Source organism: Lethenteron reissneri, chromosome 17 (assembly GCF_015708825.2).
Source record: "Lethenteron reissneri isolate LAM-NWPU_2019-01 chromosome 17, ASM1570882v1, whole genome shotgun sequence".
Taxonomy (NCBI): domain Eukaryota; kingdom Metazoa; phylum Chordata; class Hyperoartia; order Petromyzontiformes; family Petromyzontidae; genus Lethenteron; species Lethenteron reissneri.
This window is the reverse complement of record NC_083795.1, coordinates 11,825,859-11,838,238: the sequence shown is the minus strand read 5'-3', so window position 1 is coordinate 11,838,238 and position 12,380 is coordinate 11,825,859. Positions and strand designations below refer to the sequence as shown.

The 12,380-nt window shown below is 41.9% G+C and overlaps 1 protein-coding gene across 2 annotated transcripts; it reads right to left on the bottom strand.

Moving 5' to 3' along the window:
- Positions 1-2,398: 2,398 nt before the first annotated feature.
- On the bottom strand, positions 2,399-10,866 carry ERI1 (exoribonuclease 1). Of its 2 annotated transcripts, none has more exons than XM_061553151.1 (7): positions 10,448-10,866; positions 9,447-9,508; positions 8,587-8,857; positions 7,001-7,084; positions 6,709-6,818; positions 6,409-6,523; positions 2,399-3,553 (listed from the first exon to the last, which is right to left on the bottom strand). In XM_061553151.1, exons 1-7 carry the CDS (start codon positions 10,547-10,549, stop codon positions 3,275-3,277), a joined length of 1,023 nt encoding a protein of 340 aa, XP_061409135.1. In that variant the 5' UTR covers positions 10,550-10,866; the 3' UTR covers positions 2,399-3,274. The 2 variants fall into 2 exon arrangements, with proteins under 2 accessions (XP_061409135.1, XP_061409134.1); XM_061553150.1 differs by having other exon boundaries at positions 9,447-9,643; positions 10,448-10,865.
- Between the last annotated feature and the right edge of the window lie 1,514 nt (positions 10,867-12,380).

Genomic DNA, 12,380 nt, shown 5'->3' with positions numbered 1-12,380 from the left:
GCAGCTCCCCCTTAAATGTTCTCCCAATCGAAATCCAGGACAAAATGAGTTTCACACTCGATTCAACCAAATGCTTTGACGCGTCTCAATTGCTTTGGGATTGTTTTGTTGACAAGATTTAATTCTGGCGCGGTCTGCAAAAACAAAGGTGACTCGGAGACACCCCGAGGTCCTCTCCAAGACCCCTCCTCCCCCCGCGGCCTTTTCTGTGTTCCATTCGGATCTGAAGCCCAATGCAATCTGCCCCCATATCTGCTCCTCCACCAAACCCACCTCTCTACGGCCCAGACGATACCCTACAGGTGCACGAGAACGGTGTATTCGATTTGGTGCAAGCCTGGACGAGCATTGTCATACACGATTAGAGGATGACAATTAAAAGGAGTGAATGGTGCCGATGGTGATTTTCATGATCAAGTTAAACACCAGTGATTTTGCATATTGATTTCCCTGCAATAATGACCGGGTCTCTGAATAGATGTGCCCAAAATCTCAAATAATATACTGTTTTTTTCCTTTTAAGGCAGTATTATTGAATGGTATATAGTTTTGTTTTATGTGCATAATTGCCAAGGCAGTATCACTCATTGATAGTTGTAGGAGTCAACTTTGAAACAGGAAGAAATCGACTCAGCTGCTTGACTATTCAGCTGAAATATACAAGGTAAAAATATCACAGCCAATGCAACCGATGCCATAACGTATTTCCTTCTGCTAGATAAAATCACTGTTACAGAATTGAAACCCAGCCTCCAAGGTCCACTCAGAGTCTCTAACCATCTGCTTTGGTTCTTTATCCAAATTGCCAATCCCTGGGTACTACCTCTACCTTGGCAAAATGTGCTGCAAACGTGTCAGAACCATCACAATCTCCTTTAAGAATACAGACAATCGCACGCATACTTTGCATTTGTACGCGCAGCGGCAGCTTGAATTCACTGTGTGACCCCGGTGTCAACAACAGTGAGGTGGCTTTATTTTGGTGATATTCGAAAAGTTTTTTGGTTTGGCCATGTTTGTTTGTTGTAGTACAGAGTTAGACTGATGGCCTTAATCTAAGTTGTCTTGTGGTTGTTGTTGTTTGACTTGCATCCCACTGGGATTTTTGCAGTGTTGGTGTACGGTGCTTTTTCTGCAATATTTTGCTGTCTTTTCTTGGATTTTCTGTTTGCACTCAGTCACTTTAAGATGTTTTCTTGTTCGTGTTTTTTTTTGTTGCGGTTGCACCCGATTCAAGAGCCGAATGGCTCACAGGGCTATACCTAATACATGAACTTGAACTCTCTAACCAGGGCCGATAACGAGCGCTCCGTACTACCGAACGCGATGGAATGAACACAATTTTGGCAGAGATGTCGGGGCATCATCTCCACCGAGTCTCAACCACCACGAGCGGCACTCGTGAACTGGCCATAATCTTCTTGGCGTCGCCTTAAAATTCCAAGCAGGCGCAGGTGCCCCCAGCATGTGGAATGCAAGCGGACAAGAATAAAAACGAGGCTCTTCAGAATTCTGGCATAACAATGTCGCTGACCCCCCCCCCCCCCACCACGGCCGCTCGAAACATTAATTTTTACGACCCGTCTCCTGCAGCGGGCAGTCGTGCACCGTGTTAAAATGCCAGCGCCGCCCGAAGTGCACCGTTAACACACTCCCGAGTCTGCCCTCGCACAACATGCCTTCACGTGCCAAAAACAACGTGCAGTCAAGTCTAATTTGCGTGTGCGCACGTCAAATGAGTCCCGTTACAAATGCACGCAGACCTTTCACTTTGCATTCGACAATAACACTGCCTTACAAGGGAAAATATACAATAGGCAACGTTTCTGGCAATGGTCCATCCTCATAGACCATCAATGCACTACGAAGGGCCATATCTTGAAACGTGCCGTGTATTTTTTCTTATCGAGCTGTTATTGACAAGTAATTTTGTGTGCATGTGCACCACTGCCAAAGCAGTATCATCCAACAATGTGTTCACACTTAGCGCAATTACTGTTATCGGCAGGGGCGGTTTCTTCATTAGGGCGATTGGGCGACGCACCACCAATGTCATTCAACCACAGAGTCACGCTAGCCGTCACTGTGCCTCTGGATATAGTCCAATCAGAGTCATGCTACGTTCTGTGGAGTACCGCCTCTTTTTGGGCGATTTCCCTCCGGCTGAGAATCGCCCCGAGTGGTCCCATAGACTTACACTCAAAGATGTTTTTTTTCGAACGGGGGGCGCTGCAATGCATTCTCTATGGCTTCCGGGAGGGCTCGCACTAACGTGCTTACGTCATCATACGTAAGCACGTTTCATCCAACAAAATTATTTGTCGCCACCTAGTGGAATCTTTAATAAAAGAAACATGAGTGGATTGTATTAATAGTGAGTATAGAAACAAACAAGATGTATTGTAAGAGTCACTTTATTTTTCATGAATATTAAAGTGAAGTTGCCTTTACATGCTTAAGCTGTTAATTTATCCTTTGCATGGGTGGACCTTATCCTTATCAATCATCCAGACATTTGCCCCCCCTGAGAGATTTTGCAGGAGCCGCCACTGGTTATCGGCATTCAGAAACACCCAGTGTTTATAAAGCCCAATAGAAAACGTTTGCCCGAGTTGACGGTGTACGCACGAGCATGACAATGATCATCTTGCGAATTGATTTTATTGAAAAGGAATACCAATATTTTGGTCCGATGCTTTTGCTAAATTTTATAAATGACTTTCATAATTTGTTTTGTCAGTTTAAAATATTATTAGTCACGATTCATTTATTGCTAGTAGTCAAATTATGTGCCAATAAAATGTTGGTACAGAATGTATAAAAACATCTCCAAATTTTAATTAATTGGTTATTTCAGTGCTCAGCATTGATTTGAATGTGGCTTACCAGTTATTTGTACAACTGGTGCATCGTTTTTACGATGCAGCAACAACTCACCATGTTTGTAATGTACAATTCACAGAGTTCAACTGTTTACCCCAATTTTACATGTTTACAGTCCACATTTACAAAATATATCAAATTATGGCAGTTTAACTTAAAAAATAGCATGTTACTATTATACAAAACAAACACATTTTCAATACATACATGGAACAAGAAAAAAGCACAAAGTCCAGCACACCACACCACACCAATGCAATTTATATTAACTAGTCGCATTTGACATATGGTTCAATGACTCAGCGCATGAACTTTCGCGTCAAAGCGTACATTCATTAGCACCATCTGTTTCACTTTCCCTCTCCCCAACAAGGAATGAATGACGGCGCCGCTAGATTCTCAGACGGCTGGGCGACTGAGAGTTGCGCGAGTGCTTGTGCTGTGGCGTGTAGGGCACGGGGGTGGCGGCGAGGGCCTCCGCCGCGCGCACGGCCGTCACGCGGCCCTGTGAGAGGCTCTCGTTGAGACGCAGACAGCAGCCCCGGCTGAGAAGGCTGCCCGCCACCCGCGCGATGTTCCGCGAGTCATCCAGGCCGCTGTGAGCTCGGCCCTCGGGCTGCAGCTCCAAGCACTCCAGCATGTGCGAGAGCTTCGTTTTTTCCCGTGATAACTGAGCAAGCAAATATATTTTAAAAAGTACAGGAAAAAATTCTCACGACAGCAAGTAGGCATGCATTACCCATCAACATTAGCCTAATCACAAAGCGTGTTTTCCAAATATGCTGTAAAAATGGGGTGTATCTCAATGCCCCGTATTTACCATAGCTGACGTATGGGAGTGATGAAGAATGTGTTTTTATTCTTTAGTTTAATTAAAGGTCATTTGTATGCGTTCTGGTACTCTTACCTCTTTTAAGCTATCTTGCCAGTGTAGAAGACTAAACCACGTACCCTCAGAAAGCTATCGCTAGAGCTCGTTCTCATGGAGGCCCTTCTGCCAGCAGTGTCATGAACAAGGAATTGCAGCGTTGCAAGCCATCGTGAAGGCGGGATATGATGCTACAATAACTCGCCATCATATTTTTATCTTCTGCGATATATCACATTGGTTTGCAAAGTCAACACCATCTAGTGTTAGCCTTCGACATGGTTGTATGTTGACCTTCTTATATACCGTATGTATCCAACTGTGCTCATCAGAGGTGCGGGGGAAGGACAACAAACTCAAAAAGCTGTTCTATATGCATAGAACTATATATATATGTATGCTTGGCAAACTTTGGGTGGTAACTACAATGCCTGGTTGAGTAAGTTGCCCTCATCCATCCAGTGCACATATCACAACCTCCTTTTAAATGTTTTACCTAAGTGTTCTTGGCCACTCTCTACTCAAAATTGGAAAGCGGCTTACCATATCCTTCCATGAATTACCCAGCATCTGCATGCACTTGTCTATAAAACACAGGCGGCTCTTCTCGTTGCACTTGTGTATAACATGGAGATAATTATAGCATCCAGCACATGGTAATGATGAAATTATTTCCAAGGTCATAGAGACACAGTATCTAGATACCAAAGCAGTGTTTATTGACAGGCTAAAAATAGACTTTTATTAATTCTCTATTGGAAATAACTTGATGGGGAAATGGGCATTTCAGGGTAAAGCCTTTATCAGGAAAAGTTCCATGTTGATGTCTGTATTGCAAAAGTGATATGAAATTAATTAAGGTCGTAGAAATGTTACTGCATTTCATGCAGGAACTTTAAATATAGTAGCATGGTGAACATGAAATGAATATTGTATAAACAGGGGCACAGTGACTTTCAAGCGGGTTGGTGTTAACTTTCATTTCTGATTAACCCTTCTGATGTCTCACAACGCTCGGTAGATTGCGGATAATTTTTTATTTTATGAATCACTGTTGAATAAACATTCTTTCGCCACCAGGAATAATTTAAATGGAGAAACGTATACAGCTACCACTTAATAACCTTAAATGTTTCGATTTAAGGCTTTCGTGACTGCATGGATTCATATTCTTGGTTCTTTCGGTAAAGTCACATAGAAGGGAAATAATAAAATGAAAACATATTGTTTTATTGAAATGAATATTGTATATAAAACATAATATTATGTTTTATTTTTATTATTTCCCTTCTACGTGACTTTACCGAAAGAACCAAGAATATGAACCTTAAATGTCATGCGAGTAAAATGTATTATTTAGTGCCTGCTTAATGTCACGTCTAATTGGAGCGGTGGTCACTGCTATTCCAGAGACCAAACATGCACTCTGTCAGGGAGCTTTCAATGCGGCGGCGTGCCCTATTTCAGCAGGTCTGGCATGGCAGACAAGGCATCGGTGAGACACTACACTAATGCAAATATGCATTCCAAAGCGGGCAGGTTCTGGAATGACAACGCGATACTTAATAACCTTTTGGTGCACCCTTACGAGTTGTTTTCCAATACACTATGATGGAAAAATACACACACACACGCACCTATTGTAAGGTTATACATTTAAAGGGAGCACATGTCAACATTTGGACTGATGACCAAATAATTCGGACTGTGCCTGATCCATCAGGTTTCAGAAGCCAAGCAGCTTTGAGCCAAGATACTTGACTGCCATGCACAAACAGGTTGTAATGATTTAAAGCTTTCGTGACAGCAGGGTTTCATCTTCTTGGTTCTTTCGGTAAAGTCACGTATGTGACTTTACCGAAAGAACCACGTATGTGACTTTACCGTAAGAACCAAGAAGAGGTTGTAATGAGGCTGCGGAAATGTTGCGGACAGCAGAGGGCAGTGCAGCAAAATACATTGGATTGTATTTCTATGCTCCCTGCCTACAACAACCTGCACTGACCAGCCTGTGAAGTATTGTCACAGGTCACATAACTCCCACAACCTGCACAAGCGTAGAGGGGGGGGGGGCTCTAAATTAACAAAGCACAACTATTGTATAATAATAAAAACTTCACGCAGCACGTTACCATGCTGTGAAAAAACTAATTGTAAAATAAATTAATTACATCAAATACAGACCAAATCAAAATCCACAATGGAGATGTCAACTAAAGAAAATCAGGTCACACCATTAACCTGTGTGTTCAATAAATCACAGCTGCCGTGAAAATGCTCTACATAAAGGTTAAGCTGCTGGAGATGAAGCGAGTGCCAGCTGACGAGCTGAAATCATCACTCCTGTGGAGATACGCAGCACTGCACTTGGCCACAGAGATTATTTCTGAGTGATCGGGCTGGAGCCTGCAAAGGCCAAGTCTATTTCTGCATCTTGCGTCAGTGTCGTTTGAAATCCTTTTGATGCATGGCGCCTGACCCTCTGGCTTAAAACTACAGTAAACTCCCCCTGGGCGTGCTAAAACGTGAAGGTCAGAAAAACTCGAGAGGACTCGTAATTTAATCCTAGTGCATGTGCCACCCACTAAGTAACCGATACGACTGTTGCAATTGTGTTGTATAAATATAAGCACGTGAGACATGATTTAGACCCTCACCTTAAAGAAGTAGCTAAAGGTTTTGCGAACGTTTATCCACTTCTTTGCAAAGCGTGGGTATGGCAGTTGGCTGAGTTGGCACTGGATTTTTAAAAACCGTGCCATATCCCAGGACCTGACAACACAATGATGCATGAAGTGATATCATTAGCAAATCCACAATATAATTTATGGTTTACAAAATACAACGGGCTCACATTTTTTCTGTGCACGTAAAACATTACTTCGCATGAGCTGTGTATGTCTTTTAAATAAATGTAAACATCTGTATGTCTGGCTTAGCTCACAAACAGCCCTTACCCATCGGTAAGAATCGCGTAAGTGTAGGTTGTTCCAAGACCCTTCTGCCTCATCCAGTTTACAACTCTGTCGATTACTTCAGGGAAATAGTCAGCAGCGTTCACGGTTTCCTAGGTTACACACACACACACGATACCCTCACATTTATTTAAACCCACAGAATTGCAAAGCGTGCAGAATGTTTATTTCACAATGTAGTAAAATAATACAATGCTGATTTATTTTCGTAAAAGAAATATGATTACAGAAATGCATCAGATGCAAATAACTGAATTAGATGATTGTAGTTTACCTGCGTTATCCCCGTAAGGGAAGTGCAGAATTCTGAGAGTGTGGGATTCAGAAATGGCTTCACGTACTCTTGAAATGTATCCTCCTAAGAAAGTGCACAAAACAGATCTTAACAACATCATCTGAAAGCATAATTTTCCATAATTGAAATCTTTCTCACACGACCTTTTACTAAACACTGCCGACTAAATAACCAGCGACTTGAGGTGGCTAGCTGGCTCTGTGGTCAGGGGCAATTAGCCACCATTGCTACATCCTGGGCGTGAATCTACATTTCAGTCACTTGCTACACTTGAAACCGTTTTCAAGTGCAGCAAGTTGATCTTAACCTGGTTATTTAATAACTGTACACAAATATATTTTAACAATTTATTTTTTCTTATTCTAGCTCTAAGAATGAAAAAAACGTGATAGACAGGTGACGAATGTTTATAAAGTATATAAATGGTGTCCCCTTTGTGTGGAGAGAGCAACTCTATTTCATTATCAATGACTTCACATCTGCAGAGGTCAATTCGATGCAAGTGAAATTATATACCTACCTTGGACAAGCCATTACAAATTACAGAACATTTCTAGAAACACTGGAGTGAAGCATCGCAAAGGCAACAGCCATCTTATCATACTCATAACTATACTGTTCAACACGTAGGCTTTCGCGACCAATATTAATATTATTTTTGAGTACCGTACTGTACTCAAAAAATGTAAATGTTGTGGTTTCACGCTTCAACACACTGGTGGGCTAAAGTAGTGAACTGTTTGTCTTTTTGTCAACGTGACACTTTTTTGATGATTGGCCGTGTCGGGTGGTGGAGGATTATGACACATTTATAAATAACGCGATCTAACCCAAAAACGTTGATTATGAATCATAACTATACTTCTGGTTGGCGCTTGGGCAGGCATGTACACGGTAGTGATGTAACCATGCACATCTGCGTGATGACATCACCTGCATCAGTGTTGAGCTGGGTTGGTACATGCTGATGTCAAGACTCACCCCCACTCTTCTCTCCGGATATGTATCCTTCAAGTGTGAGGGCAGTTCTAGTATTATCCAATTTGGAAACGATTAGGAACATATGGACATCATAATATCCACGAAGGTACACATTAGAAGAACACTAGTCTTATAATTGTCCCTATACAGATGTGAGACTTGGATGTTAACAGAAACTATGAAATTAAAATCCTAGCAATGGAGTTGTGATTCTTCAGAAAGTCACTACGTCCACATAAGACGAATGACAATTGGATAACATCAAAGCCGACTTCTGATCATGAAATCTATCAAACTAAATTTGTATCCACACATCAGTTGAGCTGCATGACTAATGAGCACCATCCTGCAAGGCAAATTATGAGAAATATAAGACTGCTGAATAACCAGACAACAAGTGTAGAATGGATTGGTTGTTCTACTGAAACCTATATAAGGCCAGCTAAGAATACAGATAAATGTAGGAGAGTTGTGGCAAATGCAATGACACATTAACCTGATATGAGTCATAGGACTACCATGACAAGACATGAACTGGGTGAAAAGAGCAAATGTATACAAAAACAATCATTAAAAGGACGTACAATCTGCAGAGTCCTGGTATTAAGCAGAACCACAGGGAACTCGATTATTTCATGCTGGAAGTCCCGAGGATTGTGCTCCTGGCAAGTGGCCTCGAAGTCGACCACACAGATGTAGTTGAAGGCACACGGCTCCAATTCGCTCGCGTGTAGTATGCCCCTGGCAATCGCAGGCCGCTTGCTGCATGCAGACTGGTCCTCGGAACCCTTCTTCCTGCGGTGCTCAAGTTGACAGTAGCTCTTCAGCCTTTGCCGTAGCACTTCCTTGGTCCCACTGGATTGAACCGCAGGAGCAAAGCCAAAAGTACAGACGCCACATTAGCGATTTCATTTGAAGCCAACTTTTACGCTGCAGAGAAATGCATGTATTTATAACCAGCTAAAAGCCCACAGAAACCAAAATGAGCTTTTTTCAAGGGAGACTTGGGATAAACAAAAAGTACAGCAAATGAGGTAAACATCCTGAATCAAGGATGTACATAGGAAATAAACTTTTAAACCAAAATGTATGCAGTCAGGATATAAAAAAAAAATCCCCAACAACGCTTGCAAACTACCTAAATAAAGACTCATAGTTTCTTGAAAACTGAGTGATTTAACTCTAAAATTTAACACTATTCCATGCGTCATCAGGATTTTAAGAAAACAAATCTGCCAAATTTGATATAGACTTTTGGAATGATGCAATTGAGGTATGATGACATCGGTATAAATAATCATGATCTCAGGCAAATGGCTCGCAAATTAAAACAATGACTCCACTGAACTCTTCAATTCGCTTTGAGTGGGATTACACGCGGGCAGGTGATGGTAGTTATTAAACAATGGTAAGCGAAAATCATTATGACATAAACAGCACACACCTGGTGTCAAGTGACAGTCGAGTCAGATGGTTGCACAACTCACTCCTTCTCATTCGCACGACCTGGTAAGTTGTGAAACATTGTACAGAGCTGGGTTGATCGTCGCATTCAAGGTCTGGTGTAGAGCTGGGCGGAGGCCCGGTCTCAGCAAGGCCATTCGCTTCGATCCTCAATGCTGATCCTTCCTTCACAAAATCCTGCACAAGTATTAGATGCAACTCTCGTGCCATGTGTCTTATACCCTAATCATTACCAAAAGTGAACTCTATTAGGACTGTAAAACATGCTGCACTTGTAATAGGTGATATTTAATGGAGACAATCATAACCGATGCAATGTTTGATGTTTCAGTGATGTATAGCGATAACAAACGAATGCATTGTCTAAAAACATGCTGCGTTAGTGGTAAGGTTATCTTAAGATGAAAACGTACAGAGGTCCTCAACAGAATAGATCAGTAAAGCTTATCTCAGCAATATAAACATCCCATAGACATCGCAGGAACGAGGCGAAAGCTGGTTCATGTATACTCTTAGTTTTTTTCCGGAAACGTCACGTAGGTTAAAATAATAATAATATAATAATAAATGAAAATAACTAAATGAAATCACGACGTTTCGGAGGCAACACAAGTCTCCGTCTTCAGGTGATGGGACCGTAACAGCCAAATTTACTGTATCAAGTGGTTCATGTATTTTATTTTCGCCTACCCTCACAGACCAGCGCGGTGAATTATTATTAAATAACTATAATGAAGACCCGTGGCATTTTAAAACGAACTGGATATTTAAGAAATTAGAACACGAGTACGCAGGGGCGGAGCGGTGGTGCTGATGGCAAGTTGACATCTGAACCGGTAAATTGTGACCTCCTCCTCTACCCTTTCGCTACCACCAACACGCACTGACCAGCGTTAAGTATGGCAAAACAACGTAGGAAACCATTCATCTAGCAGCGAAATCGACCAATCGCTCACACGACAATGACACAAACGCATTTACCACATCAGCGCGTCCGTCATCCTCCCAGCCGGGGATATTTTCCTTAGCGACAGCAGCGGTCGCCCGACCGCCACGTCGGCCTTTGCAGGCCGCCGGCTCCATGCTCGGCCCGGGGATCCGAGACCCCAAGCGCGGCGGGAGAATCAGGCAAGCCCGGGGGGCTGACGTGGGAGGCAGCAGAGGGCCTCGTACAAGATGCCTAACGCGGCCGCGGGGCTCACGATAAAGTTGGCCTAGAACGCACGGCCGCGGGCAGTTTCGTGTTATTTATCCGTGAACTTTCGACTAAATGTTAAGTGTAATAAACGATAAACACGAGAAGGCAAGAGGGAGGCTTTTTGGCGTTTTAGAGACGTCCATGGACCGTTTTAGCGCTAAACTTTACGTCACGCGGAGTCAAACGGCAGAGGGCAATGGGGGGGGAGGGGGTGACTCAGGGTGACGTGGTGGTGGGTGGTGGTGGTGATTACACTTTGTAACACGATTTTTGTCCCTGGATTATTAATTGTTATATTTTAATTGCTTATGCCTAAAAAGTATAGAAAATGGCTATTATTCCCCACAAACTTTGCTTTTGTGATCAGGACTTTATGTGAAGGAATGACACAAATGCACACGTTTTCTCATTGAAAATTGGTAAATTTTATTTTTTTCACTGTCCTGGTCAAAAGCAAAGTTTGTGGTGAATAATAGCAATTTTCTGTACTTTTGAGGCATAAGCAATTAGGAAATAACACTTACTACCCAGGAACAATTTTTTTACACTATTATTTCATTCATATTTTTCGCCCTTTATATGCAATCATTCACGTGTGTTTCGTTCACTTATTTCTGCATCTATTCGCGTTTTTTGTTGTTAAACTCCACACGCTTATTTTGTTCATGCGGTCATTTCGTCTAATTGTTCGGATATTTCATTAATTCCTTAATTCTCCCGCGTAATTAATTTCGCACCGCACTACTTTATTTATTTATCCACTTGCTTAATCTAATTGGCACATTTACCAAAATAATTTTATTGATAGAAAAAAAAACCTCGCAAAATTATAGACGGGTTTGGATGATATCTATTTGCATGTTTAATTAATGTATTCGTTCATTAATTCACGTGGGCATAAGGAATTAGGTTTAACATTCTGCTTCAAATTGTTGAACAAGAGGTTGAAAAGCTGTTTGCCCCAGACTATTACTGCTGAAGTACATGTATTCATGTGCTTATTTGTGGTGAAGTATGTTCAAATATATGTGTATTTGTGGTGAAGTATGTTCAAATACATAATCCAGAAAAGGATTGACAAAAGGGCTCTATGTATTTATTGCATGCATTGTTCACGTAACTCGGTTATTCAACAGTTTAGATTTTCACATACTGCGTTTAGCTCACACCTTGATGGCAGAACCAAGCCACAGTAAAATACGATGTCATTGTAACTAAGGTGTATACTGTAGTTCGCATATCATTCTCAGCCATGTTCTATCGTCCAGGGGTCGGCAATCTGCAGCTCTTTAAAGGACTGATTCGTGACGTTATTCGTTAAGGATCGATATACTGTACTGTATTGAGGTTTGAATTTTTTTTTAGAGTTCGAAAAAAAATACTTTGTTATTTTGGCTACTGACCCCTGCTCTATCCACTGATGGATGAAAAGCCTAATCACACCATTGCAATCCCTAACGGTCCCACGATCCACCAATTCATCTCCTGCATCCCCTCTTTCCGATGTATTCTTGTGCGTTGGCTGCAATTCCGTCACGATGGTCCCATCAGCCACCATCCTTTCGAGCCATGATGTGTTTCTTCCCGTGACCACCAAATATTCTTAAGGTAATGACGCCTCTGTGTTTGTTCCCTTATCCACGCGTTCTTCTTCGTCGTATTTTAACTTATTTTTATCATGTAATGGGCATACAGTATTTATTTTTTAAGAGAGGT